Here is a 27927-nt window from a genome sequence, read left to right on the forward strand (position 1 = left end):
CACACACACGTTTCCTCACAACAGGACACACAGCAGCGTTTAACTGTGAGGTCGGACACACACGGACGTGCACGACAGCTTACCTTCAAACCCACTGGTGTGTTTACTCCAACGGCGGCTGACACAACATTGTTGTCTCCCAGTAACATCAGCAGCAACTGCATCCAGCAGCAGAGCTGTAAACACTACCCGCTCACCGCCGCACTGCGCATGCGCCTGTCAGAGAGAAGAGGAGGTGGTGGAGAGGGATGGAGAGATGGAGAGATAGAGAGATAGATAGATAGATAGATGGATGAGTAGATAGATAGATAGATAGATAGATAGATAGATAGATAGATGAGTGGATAGAAAGATAGATAGATAGATAGATAGATAGATAGATAGATAGATAGATAGATAGATAGATAGATAGATAGATAGATAGATAGATAGATAGATAGATAGATGAGTGGATAGAAAGATAGATAGATAGATAGATAGATAGATAGATAGATAGATAGATAGATAGATAGATAGATAGATAGATAGATACTAACTAACTAACTAACTAACTAACTAACTAACAATTGTATGTGGAAAAACCTACTTGGGAAGAAACATGACTCAGGTCAAGGATTCATGGAGTCAAGACAGTATCATGGAGGATAAGTCCAACTCTCAATATATTGTTGTTAATGTTTATTTTAAAATACATACAGAAGAAATGCTGCATTTTTATTAACTATTTTGACATAGTGGCACCATAATCACAATAATTTGAATCATCTTCTTGCTTTATTTCCTTCCCTTCTTTTTCTTTTAATGTTCCCCTCTAACCCAAAACACAGAACACACTTTGCTTTTGAAGTTCAAACTCCCGTTAATCTAATGTAAACCCACATAATTCCCTGGTTAGTGGATGGCCACTTATTTAAAAGCAGAAAAGTGATGGGGGCTGACTCTCTACACCTTTAAATCCCCGAACCACAGATTTCAGTCATAACAAACACACCCACTCTTCTCATTGTGTCTCAGTCCTGTTGGTCCTTCCTGCCCAGCATGTCGGGGCTTGTTGTTTCCTCACAGTTGGACCAGGTAACACAATTGTGCAATTTATTTATCAAACAGTTTAGAATATTTAAGGAAACACACAAAATCAAACAGCTATTTAAGTGTAAATGCACTTCTGAAGTACAGTTTACAGTTCAATTGACTATGAAGAGTTATCATGCAGTTTCCCCTCAAAGAATTCCAATGAGATTTGGGGTTTTTTAACGCCCCCTTGTGTTCTCTCAACTCTTTTGTTTTCCTGATCAGATTGAATTCCGCACGTCACAATGAGAGAGACACCTTCACCATCTCCCTGAGCAGGAAATCCAAGAGCCCTGAGAAAACATGGCCATGCAGAATAAAGTTGATGAGTGACGCAGCCTCTTTCGTTAACATCACTTGCTGAGACGGTTTCTGTGTCCCTGCAGTTACTCACTGTGTCAGGAGTCAAGTCCCCACAGTGACCTTCCACAGGCACAAGAGGACACTGAGATTCACAAATGATGACAAGAGCCAAACAGGCGTTATTTGTTCTCGGTTTATTGTAGCATGCAAATTCCATGTGCCAAAAAATCCTGCTTTTTGTAAATCCATCTCTCAGTGCAACAGAGAAGCAGAACGCTGCTTGGCCAAGCTGTCTGTCTACGTCAGTGTCATACAAGTGAACGAGCCAGAAAATGCACAGAAGAATCAGTCAGTCAAACGATACTCAAACAGTTTCATCAATCGTCAATAACACGTACAATAAATCGTCATCACCATAGGTTAGACCTACTCCAGTCCTGAATTACCGTACAGTTAAGTAAAAGGGAAACCTTTCACAATGTGATATTTCCAAGGAAATAAATGGAATACGTAACAGTATTATTCAATATGGGGACATTTTAGATATGCTGTCTCTTCAAGGATTTTTATTCTCCTCATTCTGAAACATTACACAGCTGCCCCAATGACTTAAACATTTAAATATAGATGATTATCACAGGTTGTATAAATGAGCGTCTATACTATTTAAGTCCATCTAATGATGGTGCCAGACTGTATACAATGACAGATGTGTACCATCTCTTAATAGTTCATTTACATTTCAATCGAACAATAGATTCGCAAATAAAATGTCTAATACAGACATGAATAGTCAGAAAACATCAGTTCATCATAAGTTTCACGATCAACAAACAAGCTTTTTACTTTTTCTCCATATAATATAGATTGATGAGACACTTTCTTGTCTAATAAAAAATTTCATAGTTTTTTTCTTTTTAGCAAATTCTCAATATCCAAAACAAAGAAGCAAAGACTTAGAATATACTAAAAAGGAAAGAAAAAAAATACCACAGCAACAACCAAATGTGGTACAATAATCATAGTAATAACAATATAATCTCTATTAAACAATACTTCAGTTTCATGAGCAAACGAGTAAAATGCCGCAAGCAAACTTCAGCACTTGACGTGGCCACACAGTGGGCATGTGCAGAATTCTTACAGCGCTGGGTGTGTTGTATCACAACTACAGAATCATCAGTACTCATCCGCCATCACAAGAGGGACTATATCGCATGCATGAGGCCGGATGCAGGGACGGGGTAAAAAAAGGAAAGTGGGGGGCAGAGTGCACCTGTTGGCAGTGATGGAGTGGAGATCAGTGCAGTGCAGTTTTAGCCACTACAGCAGGAAACACTGAGTATCACCAGTACTCGCAATACTGTTTTCTTTACATACAGCAGTGCCCAGCCCTTTCCCATGAGAGCAAGTATAGCAAAGCCAATATTGATACTAAGAGGCAAAAGCAAACACTGGCAAACAATTTTATCAGCGGTAACACTTTGACTCATTTATGCTTCGGGGACGAAAGGATCCGTCGCTAAATACCACCACTGAATATTTGAAGTGATGAATATAAGACAAAATACCAGCTGAGCAACTGAAGTCTTCCCTGAGCGACTCGCACAGACGAGGATGTAGCCTCCTCTAATGGAGAAAAATCGGAACTGCGAGAGGAGTATCAATCATTCCTCAGCTTGACTCGGCCTCCCCCACCTCCTCGCCCCAGCCGAGCAATATGAAAAGCAACAGGAGAGATTGCAGGGATTGATTGTACTGTACTATACTGTACATAACATGGCACTTACATGACCTCAAAGGGGAAATTGTAAACAGATGCAGAGCGACAGTTTAGCTGAGGCTTATCTTTGTGGATAGGAGCGGCTGAATCCCCGCGGCAGCTCTCGCCTTTTTGTGGTCAGAAATGAACACGGCAAATAAGCATCGTCACATCAAGTCAGACTGGATCGTTCAGTCCCGTTATTCACTTTCTTCACTCGCTTGTCTCAGCAGTCGGGTGGGAGCTAAGACAGAATCCTTCCACCAAAGGTCACAAAACCTTTCCTCAGATGTACAGCCATTCTGCCATCCTCTAAAACTGGATTAAAGATATAACTTGAAGGGCTTGGCCTCTCACGATGAAAATTTTGAGAAGGTACGGAAGCTGAGGTGAGAGGAAATCGAAGAGGGAACTTGAAAGATACAGAGATTTGTTTCTAGACAAATCTCATAAGATTTAGAAGAGGTGGAAACAAACTCAGCGGAGTCTCCAGTCCATGAATCCAGTATATAAATATATAAGATGGGCAAATGCAACAAGACGCCTCATATTTATAAAAAAGGGGAGCGAGGCAAGGCTGGTCTGTATGGAAATCACGCATACCGCACAATGTTACAGTGAACTAGACTTTGGTGGTTTAAGGTGCACATCTGATTACGAGCGGACGCAGAGGAACACGAGACGACGTGATCAGTTTGTTGTGAATTAGAAACTTGACGAACGACAGTAACAAAGATCGGACAACTTCACGGAAGTTAGCAACGCCTAAAACAAAATAAAACAAAAACTTTACCACCACGAAGAAACGCTAAATGAAATGGCGTCCCTCACGTTTGCTTCGGCTTGAAAAATCATACACGACCATTGAATTTTTTTAAGTGTGTAAATGGGATGAAAAAAGCTGTGGGCAAATAGAAATGTGACATCCAGTGGTCATTTTCTGAGATCACGCCTCTGAAAGGAGAATATGAAGAGCCCAATGTTGAGTTTTATACAACGCCAGGGACAGGAAGGCCACTGTATTGCATGTATGTGTGTGCATGAAGGAGTGAGCACACATGTATTTTATGTGTACAAGAGAGAGGTTGACTGTGAGTTAATGTGGCGTGCAGAGAAATCGACTAAATTAGACAAAATGCAGCTACGTCAAAACAAGAATTGCTTTGTGTTCTTTAGTTACGCGACATGAGTGAACTAAGGGAATATGTTGAGGGTTAATAATAAATAAGGATATAAAAAAAAAACTACATCTTTACTTTGCTCCCTCGTGACTTTCACTGATCAATGATCATTAACAAATTCTCTTTATGACTGTGTCGTTGTGCTCTGTGATCTCGTGACAGTCAAGGGGAATTTGGAGGTCAACGTTTAAAAGATCATATGACTCACAAAAGACAGAGGCTTGTTTCACTGTCGCCACAGTGGAAACTTCTGTTGTCTGCAAATTTTCGTTCTATTTTATTGGAGGGTTTGAGCGGCCGGTCCAGTTTTGTTTTCAGTATTATTGCGCTTATCTCTCTTTTTCAGGAAATAGTTATGTAAATGTTACGCAGCAACACAACGAAGCCTTTAAACGAAACCAGCGGCCTAAACAAATTCATTAACATGTTACGAGATATGGAGAAAAATGTGTTACATGTCCATGAGTCCACAAAAAGGGAGGAATAATGCCAAGTTTGTATAATATTTAGCTTGGATAGTTATCTGGGGTTTGATTATAAACCAGTGTTTTAGCAAAGAAATCCTAAAGTAAACTGAAAAAGTGGCCTTAAGAAACTTCCACATGTCCACAACAAACTGGATAATGTGTAAACCTCAATAAAGGAGTAAAGATGCTAAGAGATCTCCAGTTTTTAACAAACAAGTTCAGCGTCTGTGAGGGTGAACTGATCGTGGACCTTATTAAGCATTAACAGTGATTCCACTAAATTCTCTGTGGTAAATACACTAGTAAAAATTAGCACTTAGCAGACAGGACAGTGGATTTTCTCTGGAGTCTCGCGGGCCTGTCACAGACTGCCGAGCTGTATCTGTCAGGTTTTATTTAGGCATACGATTTACATATATGAAGGCTGGAATTCAATGGAACTGCCTTCAAACAGGATCTGTTTGTGTGCTGGCAGCTCAGCGCCAACGTAGCACGTGTCGCACTGTCTGACTTTGTGTCCCTTTAGCTTCCATTCAGCAGCATCTCTGTGCCGGGCGTGGAAGGGTCCCCCAGTCGAGAGGGTCCGGTCCGCAGCACCAGCTTGCCGACGCCAAGACCCCTCGAGACCAACCCGCCGGGAGACAGAGACTTTCTGGAAAACAGGCAGAGAGGAAGGAAAAGTCAGAGGAAACAAAGTGAAAATCTCTCTGTACACTTCCAGCTCGAAACATGACGATGTCAATCAAGTCAAAAAACCCTCAGAGTGAGGGAGATCCCGTGAAACAGTGGTTGCCATGGTAATTCACCTGAAGGCCATCTTTTTCAGCAGGTGAGCATCCATCTTTTCTGTCAAAGTACCCTCTGTTCGGGGGCGTTCCTTCACAGGGGATGAGAGGAGGGGAGAGGAGCAGGGAGGCGGCAGGAGGTGGGAAGCATCCTGAGACGGAGAAGTAATCAGGTCTAAAGACTCCTGGAAGAAAAGATGATAGGAAAGAAAGATGAGAAAGAGGTTTTGGTTGTACACAAATTGGATTACGTTTACAATACAAAATCCCTGAAGATACATCCCATCCCCACCAACCTGAGACCTTCTCTCCTGGGGGTCTGAATCCTCCATGTCCAGAGCGCACAGTTCCAGCTCAATGTCTCGGCCCGGGTCCGGCTCGCTCTCGGCTCGCTCCCGGTCCTGGCTGTAGACGGCGTGATGCGCCTGCAGATTACAGGTCACGATTCTCTCTCCACTGCTTATCGAGGTTCGCCGGCCGTGAAGCTCCGATGCACAAAGCTGCTCACTGAAAACACGTAAACAGACAAACAGAATAATTCTAATTCTAAAAAAAGTGCAATGAAGCGACAGAAAATGCAGTTTCGACATAAAGAGGAAAAAATAAAAACCTGATTAAACAACATGGTCACGATGCAGCGTAGTCAGACAAAATGTGTCACTAAAACAAAACAATATAAACAACAATGCTGGTTTAAATCAATGTCAGTACATTAGAAAACATGTTAACAGTGCACGAGAGGCCAGATCCGTGCAGAGGGCTTTCCTGACTCCTCTTGGCTGCTCAGTGTGTTTTCACCAAGCAGCCAGCAGCTCTATTTTTAGTCTGACCACTGAGAGGAAATGACTGCTGCACAATGAGACAGAGGAGGGAAGAGACAGGAGGAGGAAGAGCTACTGTGCGAAGAACAATTAGATATTAAGTTCTGTACGTGCCTCTCCATAGTCAATAATATGTGGTACAGTGTTGATTTTAATATTCATTATTAGTTTGTATGATTCCCCACAGTCCAGCAATATATAAGACCTGTTGAAAAATAAACTGCTACGAAAGGATATAAAAACTAATACCTCCGCCAAGGCCGAATAATACTACACATGATTCTTAGTTCTTATCGTTGAAATATAACATGTAGTGATTTATTGGTCATAATAAATTGTCCTAAATAGTGGACATGAAAACCACTGCAACATAAATTTACAGCCGACCCCTTTAACAACAACAGACAACTATTGTGGAACAAATTATTTGAAGGAATCTGAAAATATGCAGCAGTTTGATATGCACTAAATTGTACAAAATCATAAACATCAGGCCACTAAATAGATCTGATATAAGAAAATGAAGATTCATGAATTTAATCCCTGAGAGTATTAAAAACATTATGGAAAAAATTGCTGTTTGTTGCAGAGATTAATTTGTATCTGCACCACAATTTAATGGATTCTTCACTGACCCAGGTCCAAGTTTAATGGAAATGGGTTCAGTAGTTTTTGCGTAATCCTGCTAAGAAGTAAATAAACCAACAAACACACAGGGAAAATTAACCTTTTTGGCGAAGGTAAAAATGTGTGGTACCTTTCGAGGAAACTGGAGTGGCTGGAAGAGTCTGATCCTCTGGAGCCCCACCTGTAGTCACTGTGATCCAAGTGTGGGTTATAATCTGTGATGGACGGAGGAATAAAGCAACAAGGATATAGAAATATAACGTGTGTATGTATTATGTTAACATGATGAAATACAGTGTACAACTTTTATACAGTTGAAAAACAAAACAAAAAAGACATAAAATCAGGTTAAATACAATCAATGTTTAATTTAATGTAATACATCAAAGTAAAAATGTTATTATGATGAAAGATAAACTAATAAGACACCTACACTTATATTTTTAGAATTGATTTAAGAGATGATCTACTCTCTTCTCTCTTTCCTCTCCCCCTTGTGTACCTTTAAAGTTGATGGGTGTGGTGCTGGAGCTTCTCTGGCAGGCCGTGGCTTGAACCGGGTCGGTGGTGTGGTAGCCCGTGCGTGACGCCCTGGATATGGCCCCCCACTTGGAGATGATGGGCCCCTCGCTGAAGGGAATGATGGGGTCCTCATCTTTTAAGCGCCGGTAGTGATCCAACGAATGCAGCCACCGCTTCCCGACACTGCTGCTGCTGCTGCTGCCGCCGCCACCACCGCCACCGCCGCCGCCGCCTCTGCCCCCGTTAGCCTCCAACTCCTGCATGAGAAAAACATGGAGGCTGTTACAAAGAGAGCACGTGCATACATACAGTGATGCTAAAGTAGTGGGTGAGTTTGAAGAGTCTCACCGGGTGCTCCGAGCAGGAGTGAGCGGAGCTGTGCGTCAGTGTCTCAGGCTCAAAGGGACTGAGGCAGGGGCCGATGGTGCCACAGGACCACGGGGAGTAGTGGGCTAAGCTTTCCTCCCCTCTGAACCGGCACCCGGCGCACTGGCCTCCGCTGCTCTCCAAATGCTGAAAGAGAGAGAGAGAGAGAGAGAGAGAGAGATTTATATATGACCAGGAGACATATTACTCTACTTGCTATTCCTTGCTTCCTCTGTCTTGGAGTCTTTTTATTTATTTATAACAATATTGAACTTGCACATATTTCACATTTATGTACTGACTCATGCTCCAGACTTTGTATATCCTACAAGGGATGGTTCACGGGTTTCTGATCTTAATTCTTATTTCACTTGGAAAAAACTTTGTGCTTTAGCTTGAAAAGGTCTATATGAATGAAATGTATGAGTCTTAGCTGCTCATTTGGATTTATACTGTCACTGCCAGTGCTGACAGGCTGCCACTTTGCTGACATCATAACATGGAAAAATAAACCGTCTATTTACTGATGGTTTATTTGTTTGTTTGTTGCAGACGCATCCAACATCAAACTGCGACAGGTAAACAATCACTTAAAATGTCCTCGTGCGTTCAGTAATGACAGCCTCGTTTTGAAAGTGGTTATCCTCAGAAAAAAACACATCTGACTTTGTGTTAAACAAAGCTTTACTCAGCTGAAAGCCTGAGTCACTGCTTGTTAAAGTCGCTCCTCTCGCTTTTTCCCATTCTCTCTCACACACACACCCACACATGCATGCACGCCACCACTGTGCAATGCTATGATATCTTCCTCCACAGTTGCTAGGCAACTATCTCCCACCTAAATAGCATTGGACACAGTGGAAATGCAAGCTTTAGGGATAGGAATTAAATGCGACAAATTTAATAAATGGTGAAAGGCATAAGAAATTAATCGCGCTTGTTAATAACGTGGTCATGGTGGAATTTAAATCTTATCGTCGTGCCTATGAAACCTCTCAACGATGCCGTGTGTGTTTGTGTGGGTGTGTGTGTTGCTCTCTACCTCAGTTCCAAAGTCGATGGTGAAGATGGGGGAGGACTGGGAGGGTCTGTTGGTGTTGTGATGGTGGTGATGATGCGCCCACTGCTCCTGCTTCCTCCTGAACAGATCCTCGTAGCCCAGAGGAACACGACTGTAATCCTGACAAAGGACAAGAGAGAGACAGTGAGGAAGAGAAAAGAGAACTGATCATTACATTATCATATTAATAATATATTTATATGAGTGACAATGATGCCATCTGGAATTTACAAAAATAAATGACAACTACCAAGTTTTAAGTTGTTTAGGTTTAGACCACAGACTGTTTATAAAGACGGACGACATGTCTCCACTTCCCTCCACTATCCAGAAATGAAGCCAAAATATCCTGGATACAAACGCCACCATCTTGCACATCTGAGTCAGTCTCAGCTGTCAATCATAATTATTTTCCCTCTTTTTGTATAGCATCAAATAACTAATCAAAACCAAACTAATCTGTTATACAACACTTTGTAAATCTCCATGAAATATTCTTTCGTGGTGCATTTATATTTAGTCTAAATACATAATATTTTCAGTAGAAGCTTTTCAATATTGGGTTGTTTATATATTATATTAAATTATATTATATTATATTATATTATATTACAACAACAACATTTTTTTTTTAATTTTGAGCAATCAGTGCCCATAAATTAAATACTTCAACTGTGTTATTAGTCTCTATATCACAGTGTTGGTAAAATATACTTTTTAATTGTTCTGTAGTAGCCATATACTGCGATATGGCGATGAGAGAAGTGAGTGGGGGAAGCAGAGCCATATTTGGGTGAGGAGTGGGAGGACTACAGAGGAGGCTGAAGCTACATACTGCAGCTCTGTGGCTGGCAGGAAAGGTAGAGGTGAGAAGATGTGGGTGTAAAAGAGAGAAAACGAAGTAAAAGGAAATGATGCTGAAACAAATGCAGCAATAAATGTGTTCAGTGTAAAACAGACCTGCGTCAATTAAAACAGAATTAACACAGATGGCTTTACTGGATATACTGGATGTTACCCAATCACGACATTTAGAAATCAAACACATTATGTTTTTAATTACTGTTTGTTCAGAGAGCATTGTCTCTCTAATAACATGCCCACGTCAATAATTAATATATATTGTTTTTTAAGCCAATACGCTGAAAATAGAAGCTGGGTTGACACTGCTTCCGTCCACGTTGGAATAGACGTCACTGAAACAAGTAGGAGAAGCTGTAGCAACGTGCGTATTAAACTAAATCAGTGATGACGTGTGTTAGTATCTGAAAAACTAAATTCCTCTGGCCAGTCAGAGGTGAGTATTAGCGATGGTGCATTATTTCCCTCACCCTGTGTAGCCCTGTGCGATGGTCCGCTCCGGAGCAGTAGTTGCTGTCTAGAGAGTTGAATCTCTCCCTGAGTGGAGGCTGGTAGACGGAGGAATGCAGCACCTCTGGAGGCAGCGAGTTACTCCTGGCGTCCTCTCGGTGGTATAGCTGCAATGGCATTTTTCAAAGTTAGATCAAAAGTTAATGGGTTCTTCCCTGACCCACACCACATCCTCCCACTAAGTTTCATGATAATCAGTCCAGTAGTTTTTGAGTAATACAGCTAACCAACAAACCAACCAACCAACAAACAAACTGACTGAAAACAAAACCTTCTTGGCGGAGGCTCACCTGAGGCCTCCATACTCGTCTGCTGTCATAGAGCGGAGCATAAACCCCATGAGCGGGAGCCAGAGGCCCATACTGAGGCTGCCCCGGGTGGGGATGGAAGGCGGGACCCATCCGATCTCTGGGTGGGTGTGGGGGGTACCCCGAGGAAGAAGAGGAGGGTGGGTGAGGCGATTGAGGGTCACTGTGGTAGGAAGTTGGTGGAGGTCCCATGGAGGGCGGCAGAGGGGATTCTGGGACATTGGACGACCTGAGGAAGCGAGCCATGCAGGGTTTGTGAGGATGATGAAGAGTAGAAGGGTAATAAGAACCTGCTGAAGAGGAGGAGGAGGAGGAAGAGGAACGGACAAGAAGAAGAACATTTATTTGCATTTTGCCACAACAAGGATTCATGCTTTTAAATTCAAACTCCTATTTGAAAACTCGACTCACAGGTTTGTTGATAATGGGGCGTGTCATAAGCAGAGTGGGGCTCCTGATAGTACAGCTCTGTCGCCTGTGAAGGATGTGGCGCACGCAGCATGAACTGACCGTGTTTGGGTATCGGAGCGCCACCGTCACCCCGCGCGACTGGGGTCAAGGGGGATGATGCTGAGTGGCTGACTGGAGTCCTGGGAGGAGAGATGGGCTTCCTAGGGGACAGAACGTCAATAAAAAGAGAAAGAATGAACACAATCGCACTTGGTTATAACAAAAGTCAGACCTTCCCAAAATAAATAAATGATTGTGAAGAATTATTTCTCTCCCAAATCATATACAAATACCCTGCGTGCACAAAACCACACATTATGTGACGTGTAAATGATATGATATTTTGACATTAAACACATTTTTAGTACTAGAATAGTAATAATATTGGGTTGTTCGTGGGTTATATGCCAACAAAAGGAGACATACAAGCATTATTAAATGCGCAAAGAAAAATCGTACTGTTCCGTTGCACCCGACGTGGTTCTGTTGGTACCAGGTAGCCCGTTGCACCCGTTCGCCCCACTGGTTCCATTTGGCACCACCCTCTTCATTTCCTCGATAATGTCAGCCCCTCTGTTGATAAACTGCGGGTGAGTCAGGCCAGGAACACCGTCTGTCAGGTTAGTTGCATTGTCCCCTGTGCCTTTGAGCCCCTCTACCACTCCCGCCGACACGTCTTCGTGGAGGCTGCCCTCCATGGTGAAGGTTTTACCCATAACCCCGGGCGCCAACGGAAATGCGCGGCCCACGCTGTTGCTCTTCTTGTTCCTCAGTCTAAATCTGGGGAGAGGAGGAAGGATCAGTACAATGGGGAGGGATTAGCTCTGATAACATTGTGTGTCTGTGTGTGTCTGTGTGTGTGTGTCTAGCCTTATTATCGCAGTATTATTGCCACAGTGGGCCTCTTGTAAATAAATACATGAGCAGATTAATACAAATTTAATTAAAACAGAGGCTGGGGGAGGCTGTGTACTGCCAGTACATAAAAGAATAACAACATAAAATAACACAATTAGACCACCAGACGTCTGTCTAAAATTATATTAGTAATGTTTGAGAGTTATTTATCTTGATTACAGTGAAAATTTAGTGTTTCTTAGGGCTCACTCACTTCTCCAGTTCGTCCTGTGTGTGCGCGAATGTACAGTTGGTTCCTCGGGGACAGCCGCCCTGTTGACGGAGGTCCCGGCACATGCTGGTCTTATACTTGCTGTTGGCTTGAGGCTGCAAAACACAGATACAATACAAGGGTAAAAGTTAACTGAAGCATCACCCTTACCATCACCCCTAATTAATCCTCTAATACTAGGGTGAAAATGAACATGCAACTCTTCAGGTTATTGCACACCGAGTCTGTGTTTATTGTATACGTTATATATATATACAAGGATAATTTCATCTTCCACCACGTGCGTCAACGTGACTGACACAAAGTGAGGTAATATTTTTAAATGGTTTTGAATTGTGTTATTATACTAAAATATAAAAGCAGTGTAAAGTTCGATTAGTGTTTACACATCGGTCTTTGGCAAATAGTATCCATGGTGATTCCACTATCTATTTGCAGATTGTTACAACTCATTACAGTCGATCCCAAAAAGGTAAAATCATAAAATTTCATGACTGTTAAAGTCAAACAAATGTCAGAGACATTGTGCTAGGAAGAATAAATTATGTCAAAGCACACAAACAGGGACGGACGGACAGAAAAGAGGAGCTTGGAAACATCATAAAGCCGAAGAACGTCTGAGACTTAAATTAATCAATGTTGTGGTACGTTCCCAATGGAAAACCAATTTTGTATTCATGGCAGCGCTGCATTTCCAAAACACCAAAGTAAACCATCAAAAGAAGCTCAGAACACAGACCCCTGAACATTCAGAAAGCATCATGGTGTGTTCACCCACTCTTCAGCATATTTTCTGGCATGGGGAAAAATAAGATACGCCTTCAATATGGAAAACACAGAGGTGGATATGCAAACTGGTATTTCTGATTTCATCCATCAAAGACCTGAAGACTTTCCCCTCCAAGATAAGTAGCTCAGGATTTCAAGACAGCATGTCAAGGATGATTCATAGAAATGAATGATCCTCTGCATGTACATGTATTTGATCTGATCAGGCATGAGAAAATATTTTTGAAAGTAGTTGATACTGACACACAGGCTGGCTGAGCCTCTTAGAGAGCCCGTTAGAGACCAGTTTCAGTCTTCACAAATGCATTATCTGCAAATTGTTAAGAGTTATTTTAATGCTGCGGGATCATTTAAATAATTGATGGTAATTTAACCGGGCACACAACGATAACTGCGACCCATTAACTGCTTGTGGCTTGAGATAATTCCGTGTCCTTTTAAGTATCTAAGACGACCCAGCCTGGAGGAACATAGTGTGCTGCTGCACCCTGAACAACTTATCTTCCATTATGACGGCCCTCCACAGTGTCTGGATGAGGCAGCAGCACAACTCCTCCTCCCAGGATCATCCATCTTTACTATCCTCCACTTTTTCACCTTGCAAATATTGTGTAAATATCTAACTCTTACGATCTCCTCCCATTGTGTCAGCATACCTGCGGCGTGTCGTGGCTCTTCTTGCTGAAGTTCTGTATGAATTCCACCAGTCCGTGAACCACCAACTTCACAGCCAACATCACGCTTTCCAGCTCCTCCCATGATGGTGCTGGGGCGTCTGCACACACATCAACAAACAATCTGTTTAGTGCAGCTTCTTATCACGAGGTCTCGGTGGTTTTCCCTGGATCAAAAGGACAGGCAAGTATATAAAGTTAGACGATACGTCTCCACTTCCTACCGTCATGCAGAAATTAGGCTAACATAATTTGGTGCACCGCCATCTCTTTCCTTTGACGTCATTTGGAGCCAGATATATGTGCTCGGCTAATCGCAAGTCTCAGCTGTCAATCATGACATTTCACGCCGTTTTTATAGCATGAAATAACAAATTAAAACCAAACTGAATGGAAAAAAAACACGTGATTATATATCAAATTGATAAGAACTACCTCAAATAACAGAAACCTCCTCTTAGAAAGTGACTTTTAAGTTAGGTCAATGTCACATCCACTAACATGGATGAGGTGGGACCTACACTGCAGCCAGCCACCAGGTGGCAACCAAGATGATTTTGGTTCACTTAAGAGGAGCTGTCGTATTTATATATATACAATCTACGATGCTGACGTGGTTTCACTTACAACGTTAACATGCTCATGTTTAGCAGGTGCAAAGTTTGAGTTGAACATCTTAGCTTAGCATGCTAGCAGGCTATCGCAATCAAAAGTAGGTGCTGATGATGGTGATGGATTGCTATTAGTTTTTCAGGTATTTAATCATGAACTGACCTAATGGCCAAATGAAAACTTTTACCTGATGATGGGACGACATGAAAAGGAAACACATTTCAAGTATTTGGACTTGAATGAAAGTCAAGGGAAATATTCCAATTCATCCTAAAGGAAACATTAATGTCTGTTCCAAATGTTGTGATATTGACAACATCCACGAGACTAGTGTGGCTAAACGTGTTGAGGTGGCACAGAACCTCTGCAGGGACGGAGTGAACGATAGAGACACAAGTCTGACAAATGACCTTTTCTGTGCTAATGCAGATGATTCAACAATGAGGCAGAATGAAACAGTCCGAAGCTTTAATGATGCAACAAGTACCAGGCTGCTTCATGACTATATAAGTGCAGAGTTTGGCAGGGAACCCCAGAATACGCGCCATGAAAACTCAAAACTCAAAACACAATTGCAGTTTTCATGTGAGTGCCACAGCTCGTCTGTTTTCTGATCTCATTATTCTTTGGAACTGGACGAATCCCTTTATTCTGAGAGAGTGTGGAAAACAAAGTGAGGTACCTGGATTGTGGTCTATGTCGGCCAGCAGCTCGAGGTGCTGTCTGAGGCTCGTGAGGTTGGCCGGGTCTCCTGTCCTCTGCAGAACGATTGTCAGCTCCTGGACGCTCTTTGCAAATGACTCTGGAGACTGCAGCTGGAGCACGAGATAGAAAAGGAATCAGAATTCAAAGAGGCATTTATTTCTCCTGCAACATTTGAAATTCTAAAAGTGAATTCATCGATGAACAATGCCGACACTTGCACCAGTAGAACAGCGGTACCTTGTCAATGATGGACTGCATGTGTGACTTGTGGACCAGGTCTCCGTACAGCAGAGACGACCACTGCTCCGGTGAGATCCGTAGGCCCGCCTCCATGGCGATGTGCACAATCTGGGCATCGTGTTCCCGCCTGAGAGCCTCGTATGTGCGAAACTCTTCCTTCAGCTGCATTAGTGAAGAGTCCTCATCACGCTTAGTCACCTTACAGGGACGAGTGGACAGACGGTGCAGGGGGAGAGAACAGTCAAAATCTTACATCACTACAAACACTCACTCTTGTATGTGTTATAAAAACATCAAAAATGTAGTTAACTGCAGCTGATCATTTTACATTTTGACTTCTTCAGTTACTGTGATAAGTACAGCAACTTTGAACGCAAAGTTTGCCCTCAGACACATTTAAGTGTGAAAGAGTTTTTTGAGAATAAAGTTGTAATATTGCAAGAATAAAGTCATAATATTAATAAAAGATTCTGCAAGAAACTGCGTCTCGAAGAAAGACACATTAAAAGTAATGTTACGGTTTTATTCTGGTAAAATTACGCCTTTATTCATGTAATATTATGACTTTTTTCAAATTAATTTGTGACTTTATTCCTGTAATATTAAGATTATTTTCTAATTTAAATTAGGAATTACAGCTTCATTCTCAAAATCTCATACTTATGGTTTGATTAATACGGCCCTAATACTCCCTACTAATTGTATGGTGACGTAAATATCAATGTGAATGTGACGGTATTTTGGTTTGGTTAATCTTACGATGCTTCCTGAGTGGTACTTGGGTTTTTCCAATGAACATAGCAGATTGTTTTTTTCAGTCATCTGTCAGTGTTTGGTGTCTTCAGACTTACAAACTCAAATTCAGATCAGATAAAGGGATTTTCCCCTTCTCAGAATCTGCCCTATGAGAAATCATCATAAGACACCAGCACACTTAACCCGTGGAAGGAAATCAATCAAACAGAATCACATTTCATGATTATTCAAGCTGCTGCTCGGTCGGGTCTCCTGCTCTTTCAGCTATCGTCCTCTGTATCTCTGCACTGTCTGTCTCTGTCCATCAGGGCGGGGAAAGGCAAATATAGACCGCTGTTACATCACGAGCAGATAGCTGACATTTCTGCCCTACCAGCGATGTCTGTCATCAGATAACAGGCACAGAAATACACACACAGACACACACAGGATACATCCACAGAGCCCATATCCGTAATACAAGTATGACTTATGTACTGTTAGATGTTAGTAACAGCCTTACTTTAATGTCATGTTAATCTGGAGAACAATCCACAGTTGAGACTGTTTTCCAAAGCTCACTCAGACACTTTGACTAGTTCATAGAAAATCGTTAAACTTTGTTTATTCTAATTTGGTTGTTTATTTCAGGGAAACTATTGCACTTACAGCTGACAAGCGATTGCATTAGAAAAACATCAATTTGAGGCTTTGTCTCTGTGGCAAGACATGTGGTGGTAAATGAGGATCTATTTAAACACCCTTCATTTAATCAGGTCATTTATTATGGTTTGGGTTCCTGGGACATCAGCAAATTAAGGTTCCTGACATGAGCTTCTTGTTTTTCTTAAATGGAGCTTTTAACATTGCAATAATGCATCTCTTGTATGTGCACACATTTGTGGGTCTGTTGTGTATCCATGATGTGTGTGTGTATGCTCATTCCAAAGTACCTTGAAGCAGGAGGCCCTGTAGAGCAGCTGCACCACGTGGCCTATGCTGGTTTTGGAGGCCTGGGGGAACCGAGCCTCGAGCTTCTGGACTACAAACAAAACCAGCACCTTCCTGGACAGAGCTGAGCCGTCCTCCAGCGCCAGTAAAACCAGCTTCAGTGCATCTTCTTGCATAGCTGATGAGGAGGAGTTAGAGGGTTGATGTAAGGACAGAAGGTGGCGGGAGGAAGTAAGACAGAGACAAAGGAATAGATAGCATGGAGAGGGAATCAGATAAAACATATTCAGCACAAACATGTTTGCTCACAGGTGTGCATGCATCTGCATGCCGACACTCCAAACAGTGCATATTTCACTTTGTTCCACTTATCAAACAAAGGCTGCTGTGACACTAGGTGTCCTCAGACTTTTCAATGAACCCATTCTGTGATCATGATGAGAAACAAGTTTCCCAGTCAGAATCTGCCCTATGAGTAATCATCACAGGACACTGAGTACCAGCACCAGCCGTCATATTGATTCTACCCCGTTGATTTAAACAATCAGAAGTTTTGGACTCGAGCCCAGTCGACTGAAACACTACCAATGAAATCCAGCGGGCTGCATTTTATGACTCACTGACTGAATATCAAATCATCAAATCTGATATTATCCATGCTGAAATAAAGGTCGAATTAAAATAAATATGTATAAGACAGGAGTAAAATAAAATTCTCACAACAGCCTTCATTACATTTTAAGTTAACTGATAGTTTTGAAGTTTTGTACAATTACATGTATAACCCTGCATCACGTATTTAAAGCAGGACACGTCTTTGTCATCCACACTCACCAGGTCCCAGGAACTGACATCCCCGCGCCCGCACCGCCGCCCAGAGGTTGGCAGAGAGCTGCTGGGGGTTCTGGTGCTGCAGGATGAGCTCGGTCACGGTTCGTTCCCCCAGCGACCGGCCGGCCCGCACCGCCCGCACACGGCCCTCCTCCTCCACCAGCTGGCAGTTCACCAGGGTCACCAGCTTCCTCTGCATGGGCCGACTGAGCACACTCGGACTCAGGGTCGCGACACCTGCAACGGGTGACAACTATATTGGTAAAAGAGTGTGCCTGTGGAGCTTCATCTTGATAAGAACTAAAACTTCCCTCCAGTACCATGAAAGTGCAGAGGAGTTCAGTGACATTAGAAGTGTGAAAAGCACAAATGTCAAGTTACACTGGCAAACTCAACTGCAGCATTAAATACAAAGAGTCTGATTCACTTTCACAAACATCCACACACACATACACTCTACCTTTTGCTCCGCTGATAGGTTTCAGGTAGAGAGCCAGCTCTTCTACACACACCCTGCAGACCTCATAGTTCTCCACCTCTGCTGCACCACTCAGGCTCACCGGCTGCATATCAGGGATCTAGGAGGCCCAGATACACAAGAGATGGAACAAATATTTTGAGTTTGAGCTTATTGTGATTGTCTCATTTACCCTCGTGGAGCCCCGCCCTCATTCTCCCTGACTCACCTGAGCTCCGACCAGCTGCAGCAGGGCACAGTTGACCGGCAGCAGGTCGATGTCGGTGCTGATTGGCGTCTGGTCGAAGGGGCAGGCTTTACGGTGCAGTTTGTGCAGGCAGGTCTTGCACACCGTGTGGGAGCAGCCCAGGCTGATGGGCTGGTGGCCGCTGCTGTCGAACTCATTGTAGCAGATGGGACAGGACAGGAACTCTGTCCACTGGGCTGCCTGCACCGGCATCCTGTCACCACACCACCGGGGGGGGCGTCGTCGAGCTCAGGGGGAACACATGTCAACGAGCCCCGACAACAGCTCCTGCTCGCCGACGGCCACTAGGAGGAAAAGCCCATAACGACGCATTGTAAAGAAACACATTATGTAAAGTAAAACACTGTTTTAATAATATAAAATATGTCTTCATATGTTGAAAATACTGTAGATTAATAAATATAATGAAATGTGACTAAATGTGAATAACTGACTCATCTTTTTAGCACAAAATGGCAAAAAAACTACTAAAGATAAATCACCAAATGGCAAAACAACCTATTTTGCATGTACTTGCAGTAACACAATCTCAATAGCAGCTACACTAAAAATGAAAATCTTTTTGTACCTCGTAAGAACAAACACACAAAGACGCAGTATGTCACAGTAATCAATGTCCTCGGCGTCCAACAAAAAAATGAGCAGCAGCAACATTATGACTTTTTCCGAGTCCTATCAAGAGTAATAAGCATTTAGCAAAGTACACAAGCAGAGCTCAGTCTCTGCCGTCATAAAAGTCATGATAGTCATAAATCTATTTAATGTAACGTGGGCAATAAAAGTGTTTTCTATCTCTCTCTCAAAAGCAGCCGCTGCCAGCATCTCATTCAACCCACATTGTATTAAAGGCAGCACATAAAGACTATTTTGGGAAATTATTTTTACACATCATAATGTATAGGCTATATATAGTATAATCCAGACTGTTTGGGATCAGTCATTGAATTCACTGAATTAGTGTTGCTCGACTGAATCGTAATAGGTCCACTGATGACTAAGACACTGCTCTTCATTCGCTAATTTTAGCTTCCACACTTCTTCTAGAAAGAGGGAAAGCCTATAAAATACATGACAAATAGGACAGTGAGATGCTAAAATCTTAGCTTATAAATTACAGTTGACCAACATTTTTGAAAATAAAGGTTCAAGATTGAGTATATTTGTCATATCGCATCACATCGCGTCATATTGTACTTTCATACATAATAATAACCATTGTACAGAGGTTATATTCACACAGACAGTATCTGCAGGTTGAGAAAGATTTGCTTGAATAATACCAACATCCTGTGTGTGTCAAGGGAAAATTTTAACATTCCCAAGCATCTCAGACAGTTTTTCCTTTCTGTGTGGTCACAGTTTACAAGACTGACCTTGGCTCAATGCTCCATGATACAGACTAATTACAATAAATGTATACAACACCAGTAATAAAATATTAAGTTCCATATGGATGGGGGGGGGGAAATTATAATGTAATGTGCACTGCATGTATTCAACTTTGTACTTTTCATATCAGGAAATATGCCACCTCTTACATAACAGTACTTTACAAAAGTATATTTTGATATTCTTCTTCTGACCTCCTGTATGCTATTTGCCACATCATCCCATTAGCCAGGGGAAGGATCTGACATGAACACATGAATACATGCAAACATGAAAACAGAGCCATCTTCTTTTGACTCAATTATGCCAAGTGTTTTTGAACATGGCCTTCTGACAGAGAGCACCTGTTGCTGTTATGCTCTGATACATCTGTTCACACCACTCACCAAAAATAACAGCTGGAGCCTAACGGAGCAAAAACATGAAACGATCCATTCAAATGGGTGAGAGATGGACACACACACAAACACACACACACACACACACACACTCAAACACACACACACACACACACACACACACACACACACACACACACACACACACACACACACACACACAGATAAAGAGAGACTACATGAATTTCAAAATATTCGGCACCAAGTGTTTTTGATTCTGAGAGCCTGTGCAGCCGTGTATTGTCTACATGTGCACAAAACCAGCACTATTTACAAAAACATGTATATTTATTTATTCGGAATTTAAATTGTTAATTCTGTGGTGGAAGAAGTACTTGAGTAAAAGTGCAAATAAATAGACAAAGTATCACAATAACTTTTCAACTTGAATAAGTCAGTAAAAACTTAAAGTATCAAAGGTAAAAGCACTTGTGTAGCCTATTCCTTAGAGCAAAGGCCTGCTATGTCATTATTGCTGAGGCCAGTACCAGTACCCTTATAATTATATGATTACTTCTAATAATATTTTAAAAAATTACATTTAATGCAATGCAATGTAAAAATGGAGTAGAGTAGAAAATACAGATACTCGCTAATACATGTAGTGGAGTAAAATAAAAAATAAAAAATCTATTCTAATAAAGGACAACAATTAAGTGACTGTAATTTGTACCATTCTACATCTGTAATTACTTATTTACTTCCACTTGCATAAAAGTAGCTTTTAAATAAAAAGTATCAAAAGTAAAAGTTGTATAGGCTATTCCCTAGAGTAAAGGTCAGCAACATCATTATGGCTGAGTCCAGAACCAGTTCCCCTCTTGTTTACTTCTAATAATATTGAAAACAAAATGAGGAAAATGTTGTGGAGTAGAAAGTACAGATATTTGCTGATACATGTAGTTAGCGAAAAGTAAAGTACAGATACGTGAAAAAGAACTCAAGTACAGTAACGTAGTGCATTTGCTTGGTCACAACACACCATTATATTTATTTTATCTATTAACTATTTATTTAATTATGGAAACAGTATGGATATATACTGTATAAACCATAAATAAGACTCCCCCTTAGTTTTCTCGGAATTAAATATTAACCGATATATATTTATAGCCACGCGTCAGTTTTCTACGCACCTTCCAAACCAGAGGCAGCACGCGGTGCCCGCCTGTCCTCCTCTGTCTCCAGGACAGTTCCAATCTGTCCTCATGGCTCATATTTCCTTCTGCAAGGAGCCCAAACGTCAAGGAGCTGCAGCAGCACACAGAGTCCTGATACTGACTGACTGAGCCACCATGTGAGGACGAGGGAGGGGGGTGGGGGGTTGGGGGTGTGGGGGTGTGGGGTGTGGGGGGTGGTGGTGGGGTGGGGTGGGGGAGTGGTGGTGGGGTGGGGTGGACACATGAAGAAGTTGGGGAGTTCAACATTCAACGTCATTCACTGGCTGCAGTCACGTTGACAGACACCTGTTTCTGGTCTGTGCAACTGCCACATCCTGTTCAACACAGTCCCTGCATGGCACAACTCAAAAATCCTGCTGTGCCAAGCCCCTGTCTGTCTGTGCCTGTGGTGGAGGAAGTACTCAAACATTTAACATAAAAGTACAAATAAATACACAAAAATGTACAAATTTAAATATAAAATCACCAAATTGACTTTTCTACTTGATTAAAAGTAAGTACTTGGTTTTAAATATTCTTTAAGTATGAAAAGTGCTTGCAGAGTGAAGCCTTTTTCCAAATGCATCGTTCTCCTACATCATTATGACTGAGTCTCAGCCTCTTCTGAACTCATGTGTCTGCTGCTGCTCTAGCAAAAAGGGTCTAATGGTACCTGCCTGCTCTGATTGGATCAGTGGATCAATTCGCTGCTTGTTACCGATATATACATGTAAATGTAAACCATTATGTAAACATGTAATGCCATGCTTTGTAACAATTGAGTATTAAGTACAGATATTTAGTAATGATGGAGTACAAGTAAAAAGTACCCGAAAAATAAGTCAACTTAAGTAAAGTACAGATACATGAAGCATGTACTGTACAGTAGGAGAGTAAATGTACTAAAAAGTACTTTAGTGAAGTATAGATACTTGAAAAATGTACTTCAGTACAAAAAAAGTAAATGTACTTTGTTACATCCCACCACTGCTCACACACACAAACCCCCTTTTAAACAATGCCACAAAACAGCTAGATTAATAATATACAAAAATACCTCATATGACATGGGAAGTACAACATGAGATTGGATCGCTGAATGGATCATTGAAAGCATGCACACGCACACACACACACACACACACACACACACAAAAAAATCCCCCACAGTCATGTGTAAGTCTAGTCTTGTGACTGGGAGAGGTGGGTGTGTTGTATTGTTACTGAAGACCTCAACTTCCTCATCAGGCACCTCTTCCTCGCGGAACATTTTAAAACGAGGAAATCGACCTGTTGTCTCTCGCACTTGTTTATGCTTTCAGTTTATCAAGGGTCAACAGGAATATGTGTTCTTTAAAACAAGCTACAGCATCGAGAAAGATCCAGCATATTATACGTCTGTGTATTCAATAAGATATGCTTGAAATGGATAAATATTCAGACCTTTTTTTTTTTTTTCTGCATTGACCTGTCGAGCCGCTCACTCTGAGGAGCGGAGGATGAGAAGTACATTGTGTCTTTACAGCCAACAGTTGGCGAGCTATCATCTGGCTCAGGACAGTGAGTCCTCACTTGGCTCCCTCTGTGTGGGGGAGGGCATCTGGAGTTTTCTTTGGCTCGTCACAGACAGAGAGAGAAAGAGGTTATTTTGAAGGTGTTTTTTTCTCTCCTGAGTCTTAAGGTATTAAATATTTTTAGCAATTTAGCAGGTAGAATGATTCTGGCATAACTGGAAAAAAGGCAGTGTTGTGTTTACATGCTGCTTTAAGCACTTAGGCTAACAGAGCTCTCGCAAAATATAATTCCACAAGTGACACACTGTTGACAAAGCTCCAGTATTGTGCACAATGCAAGTTTTGCCACAGTATAACAATTTCTTAAGTGACAATGCAATATCCGCTCTCGGCCACTCTTGGGCTCCCCCTAGAGGATGGATGCGTAACTCTGTCGTAAATACAAGTTGTGGTCTGAGTCTCCCCCCCACCATGCAAACAGCCATACACAAGTGCATTTGTTGACAAGCTGACAGAGAATAGTCGTCGTAGCATTTTTAACGTTGTGTCTTCAAAACGTGTCCGGATCTAAGCTCACATTCTTTCTCATAGTTTTTTATGTCTGGTAGTAAACGTTTGCACATTCACTGAACTCAACACAGGGTAGAACAGCAGCTAACAAGCTAAAAGTAGCCTATGCAGTTATCATGTCTGGTGTATCAAATCACATCGAATTGCTTGGCTAACCAGCTAAACCTCTATTGAAGCGTTTACCTGATTTCTGATGATAAACTAGCGAGTCAACAACCCCACTTGCAACATAAAAACGTCAGGCAAGCAGAACAGCACAAGACAAAGTAAACGAGCAGAGAATATGATTTACTAACAACCACGCCAGGTCGGCATCTGTCCTGCATCCTTTAGCCTCTTTTACTTGTCTTTTAGATTGGCAAACTGGTTGTCTCTTATGGCGAGCCGCTAAGTTAGCTATTTCTCTATCCAGGGGATACATCCTTGGGAGGCTACATTTGTAGACCAATTATGTCACAGCGCCTCGACTAGACTGTCCCAAGTCGAAGGCTCCTCCAAATGCGGCCGACAAATATGACCTTCCAGAACTAGCTGTTATTTCAAGGTATAAACTCTACCTTCTGTTGATTTAAACTGAAGGAAGGGATGAGGAAGAAGGAAGAAGGAAGCAAAATGCAGCAGTCAGTGAATAGGAGGCTTATCATGATGGTACACACCCACTAGATGTGAAGGATTAGAATATAGTTGAAATAAGGGCTAAGGTTTGGCATGTGGTAATGATGGATGGATGTGGTTGTTACGGCCTCCTCAAGCCTAATGTGTGTGTTGCTTTCTCCACACACCCTCAGGCGTCAGTTTCTGATTGTACTGTGCCATGGATTTAACTGTCACTTTGCAACTCTTTAGTGTTCCTGTAAACCCTGTTGACTGAGGTGTCACAGTTACCTCTATTATATACCCCAGTATCTGCACAGAGACATATCAGGGACGGCAGCGCCACTTTAACCAGCCTACAAAGAACAAGACTGACAGGTCTGTGTGGAGTGGGAAGTAGATTTTTATGCCAGTTTACAAAGCTATAGGTTTGAAGCCTTCTCATGGCCTCAAGGTCTGAATGCAACATCTCTTGGATGATTATGGTAAATGGAGAGCATTCATAAAGTGCTATTCTGATGGACAAAGCGCTTTACGCTACAGGTGGTATTCACAAACACATATTCATACAACACCTGTTCACACTCACGCACATAGCAATGGTGCATCATCATGGGCAATTTGGGATTTCCAGGCTGAAGGAGCCAGGGAACGAACCATCTACCCTTTGCTTAGTGGATGACCCGCTCTACCTCCAGGGTAATGAAGAACTTTTTGGTATCTCTATCCAAACTTTTTCACACCGTCTTTCCCGCCAATCTCCAACAAAAATCTCGCCAAAAAAGGCCAGAAAATATAAAAACTAATCTAAAAGTAAAAGGTTTGATCCGTTTTGAGAGCCACAACAACCAGTAGCAGCAGAGATAACAGAACGAGCTGCCTCGGTCGTCATCTGTTGGATGAACACTCAAAATCATGTCACCCCAGAAACATCGCTGCTACAGGAACACAAAGAGGTTTACACAAAAAGAGATAATAAATGGATGTGTGGACATATGACTCACACACACACAACACCACAGAAAATGAGTTGAAGTAATATGAGCTCCCAAGTTACCGGCTTCTTTTCACCGTCACCGAGACCCCAGAATTAGAACATTCCATTAAACAAGAGTGTGTGTGTGGACCAGGTATTACTCGTGTTGTGGGGACCTACATCTGTTTATCCACTGACATTATGGGGACTCGTCTTCCTTATGGGGACATAAACAAGTCCCTATAATGCATTTATTCAACTCTAAGGTGAAGACATGTTTGAATGTGAGGCTAAAGGTGGAAGACAATAGGCCTGGGACACCGATTTTTAAAAAATCAATATAAATCACAAAAACCTCTTAACCATTTACAGTGTTTCTGTTCATCAGCAGAAAACACCAAAGAGAGAAATCATTCAAGTTTAAGACTGCAAGTATCTAAGACAATATCACTCCTGTACTTTACCCACAGTATGAAATATGAGCAACTTGAGCCAGTTTTGTTGTCTGAAGCTCACTTTGCTTCACTTTCATAAATGTGCTAATGACGTTTCAAGTCCCTCTGCAAATATGTCCCACGCAGCCCCCTCAACAACGTGAGCTACAGCCAGACTTTTCACATGCACTCAATTGTACAGCCTTCTGGGCAAAGCACAACACGGAAAATTCACACCCACCACATTGCCAAACAAAAACCACTGAAATACTCAATTTTAAGTTAAAGAAAAGCTACAATAAGGACGTGAATTGAGTCCTAAAATATGTTAAAATTGAAACAAATTAAATCAGGTTGTGTTTATAACAACAAAAACCCTCTAAAGTTCATTTATCTGTTGCTATAGGAACCTCCATATCTCAGCTGTAAAGTGTAAATGTTGCCTGTCACCATAGCATTAATGATGAAGAGAAAGTTAAACTTTAACGTTGAGAAGTGACAAAGCTTGTAAAAGACTTTCAAAAGGCAAATAAACACCACACGCCGACATTATCAATCATACACATCGTTCGTTTTTACACGGTTTTACTGGTTTATAAGGTGACACAGTGGGTGGCTCCACTGTCATATTAGGGATGTGTTGTACAGGATTACTACAGTTGTTTCACGACTTGTTTTTGAGAGTACAGCAGGGGTATGTGGGTCTGTGTGATTACTTATTCATTAGGCCTGTCATCACAGTGTGTGGGGGTAGTGTCTGGATAGGAGGCAGGGCAGTCATGCAGCCCACAAGCTGCTGTATCATACAGCAAATACAATAAAAGCCTGTACTTCACTATTACAAGATACTGTATGTGTGTGTGTGTGTGTGTGTGTGTGTGTGTGTGTGTGTGTGTGTGTGTGTGTGTGTGTGTGTGTGTGTGTGTGTGTGTGTGTGTGTGTGTGTGTGTGTGTGTGTGTGTGTGTGTGTGTGTGTGTGTGTGTGTGTCTGTGCAGTAACAGGAGCTGTGCAGCCATCAGTTTATCACTGCCTTGGAAAATATTGTCAGAGTATCAGGTTGCTTGTACTTGCAAATCAGCAGGTTATAGGTTATAGGTTATAACCTCCAACATGTACTTAAACTTTATGACACTGCTGCACCACCTGAGCTGAGAAGCAACATGCTGAGAGCTAAGGAGATGTTCCTCTGTAGAAATCACGTTTTGCACAAATCCCTATCACCATGCATGGGATGCAACCAGACTCCACCATTACAACATTGCATTCAAGGTGCTTCAACTCTCTTTCTGGAGAAGCCTGGTTTGCATTCGCAGCTGAACACAAGCTACAGGCCCCCAGTTTCAGTACAAGCTGTATCTTTATGATATTCTACTCCATCAGCACCAGTTGCAGAAATTGGGGATGTTTGCAGTTCCCAGGTCTGATCATTTCTAACTGAACTCTAATTTCTCTAAGCGGAGGAAAACAATAACAAGTGAGCATCCCCTAAAATGTCAAAAAGGCTTTACACTCATGAACGAGAGGAGCGGGAGAAAGTAGTGCGCACCTCTGGATAAGTCACTTACCTCACGCACTACACTAGAGCACCAGAATAAACATATTCATCATCCACGGGAGCGCATCAAAATAAGAACGAGCGGAAAAATGAAAAAAAATCTTCATCAGATGCAAAACATCCGCAGCAGCAGCAGCAGGCGCGCAGAGATCCTCCTCGACGTTTGATGCATTTCACAGAATTACGCACAGGAGTAACGTTCGGTCCAGCTCTGGTCCTCTGCGCCCCTGTGGTACGTGACGGACGCGCTCAGGTACAGTGAGCAGCCACACACCCTCGCTTTGACGAACCGGAGCTGAGAGGAGATGGTGGTATCGCTCCGCCGGTGATGGTGCCTGAACTGCGCCTCAGACTCAGCCTCAGCGCCGGGCTGCACAGCCGGAGATCCGCCGCTGCTGGTGCGCGTTTACGCATCCTGCAAAAAATGCTTCCTCAAACCTCCACCTTTTTTTTTTTATTTAATGGCAATAATACGAATAAATCATTGAGCGTCAGAGGAGAGGCACTATTTTAATGTTGAGGGCAAGGATAAAAAAGATGTAAAGGGGCTAGCCGGAACAAGCCGCTTTTCGAGGCGTGGGCTGTCTGCGTTTAAAGGAACAGACCGAGAGGCGGCGGAGGAGGATGCGCTTCGACAAGTGCGCCTGTCAGGAGGAAGTTCACACACACACACACGAAAACACACGAACACACGAACACACACGAACACTCACGCAGCACCGCTCGTTGTATCGCAGCTCTGCGTTTGGAGAAGTGGAGCAGAAGAGAAAGTGCCTCAGCTCAGTCTGCCCTCCACATCTCTGTTTACTCCAAATACTGGATGTGGGTTTGACCAGGCTTCAATTACACAA

At 42.2% G+C, this 27927-nt stretch overlaps 2 protein-coding genes across 6 annotated transcripts in view; both read right to left on the reverse strand.

The window, feature by feature from the left end:
- LOC118125959 (rab GTPase-activating protein 1) overlaps positions 1 to 211 on the reverse strand; it is a 64028-nt gene extending 63817 nt beyond the window's left edge. For 2 of the 3 annotated variants that reach the window (XM_035185065.2, XM_035185063.2), the window contains exon 1: positions 84 to 206. Coding sequence is in view for 1 of the 3 variants with exons in the window: in XM_035185066.2 (XP_035040957.1) it covers positions 84 to 164 (81 nt within the window). In the remaining 2 variants the exon portion in view is untranslated. Of the gene's footprint in view, positions 1 to 83 lie in introns of all 3 variants that reach the window. The other variant, XM_035185066.2, reaches the window with a different exon arrangement.
- A 1342-nt stretch (positions 212 to 1553) lies between these two features.
- On the reverse strand, positions 1554 to 27355 carry rc3h2 (ring finger and CCCH-type domains 2). 3 transcript variants are annotated; one of them, XM_035185060.2, is made up of 20 exons: positions 27087 to 27355; positions 18447 to 18769; positions 18221 to 18338; positions 17764 to 17997; positions 16932 to 17107; positions 15241 to 15441; positions 14981 to 15113; positions 13669 to 13787; positions 12206 to 12318; positions 11554 to 11874; positions 11056 to 11255; positions 10627 to 10937; positions 10297 to 10443; positions 8948 to 9085; positions 7888 to 8052; positions 7520 to 7796; positions 7148 to 7232; positions 5866 to 6076; positions 5591 to 5754; positions 1554 to 5436 (listed from the first exon to the last, which is right to left on the reverse strand). In XM_035185060.2, exons 2-20 carry the CDS (start codon positions 18675 to 18677, stop codon positions 5307 to 5309), a joined length of 3474 nt encoding a protein of 1157 aa, XP_035040951.2. In that variant the 5' UTR covers positions 18678 to 18769; positions 27087 to 27355; the 3' UTR covers positions 1554 to 5306. The 3 variants fall into 3 exon arrangements, with proteins under 3 accessions (XP_035040951.2, XP_035040952.2, XP_035040950.2); XM_035185061.2 differs by lacking the exon at positions 27087 to 27355 and adding an exon at positions 21409 to 21565 and having other exon boundaries at positions 10627 to 10934; XM_035185059.2 differs by lacking the exon at positions 27087 to 27355 and adding an exon at positions 21409 to 21565.
- Positions 27356 to 27927: the final 572 nt, after the last annotated feature.

The sequence above is a fragment of the Hippoglossus stenolepis genome, chromosome 18 (genome assembly GCF_022539355.2).
Source record: "Hippoglossus stenolepis isolate QCI-W04-F060 chromosome 18, HSTE1.2, whole genome shotgun sequence".
In the NCBI taxonomy this organism is placed as follows: Eukaryota; Metazoa; Chordata; class Actinopteri; order Pleuronectiformes; family Pleuronectidae; genus Hippoglossus; species Hippoglossus stenolepis.

What these genes read in the sequence shown, in the direction of transcription:
- rc3h2 (XM_035185060.2), bottom strand. Translation starts at nt 18,677, where the DNA reads ATGCCGGTGCAGGCAGCCCAGTGGACAGAGTTCCTGTCCTGTCCCATC. An exon ending in ACGTCGGGTGCAACGGAACA is followed by an intron (nt 11,256 to 11,553) that starts GTACGATTTTTC and finishes TCTGTCCCCTAG; the next exon opens with GAAGCCCATCTCTCCTCCCA. An exon ending in GCCCCATTATCAACAAACCT is followed by an intron (nt 10,938 to 11,055) that starts GTGAGTCGAGTT and finishes CCTCCTCTTCAG; the next exon opens with CAGGTTCTTATTACCCTTCT.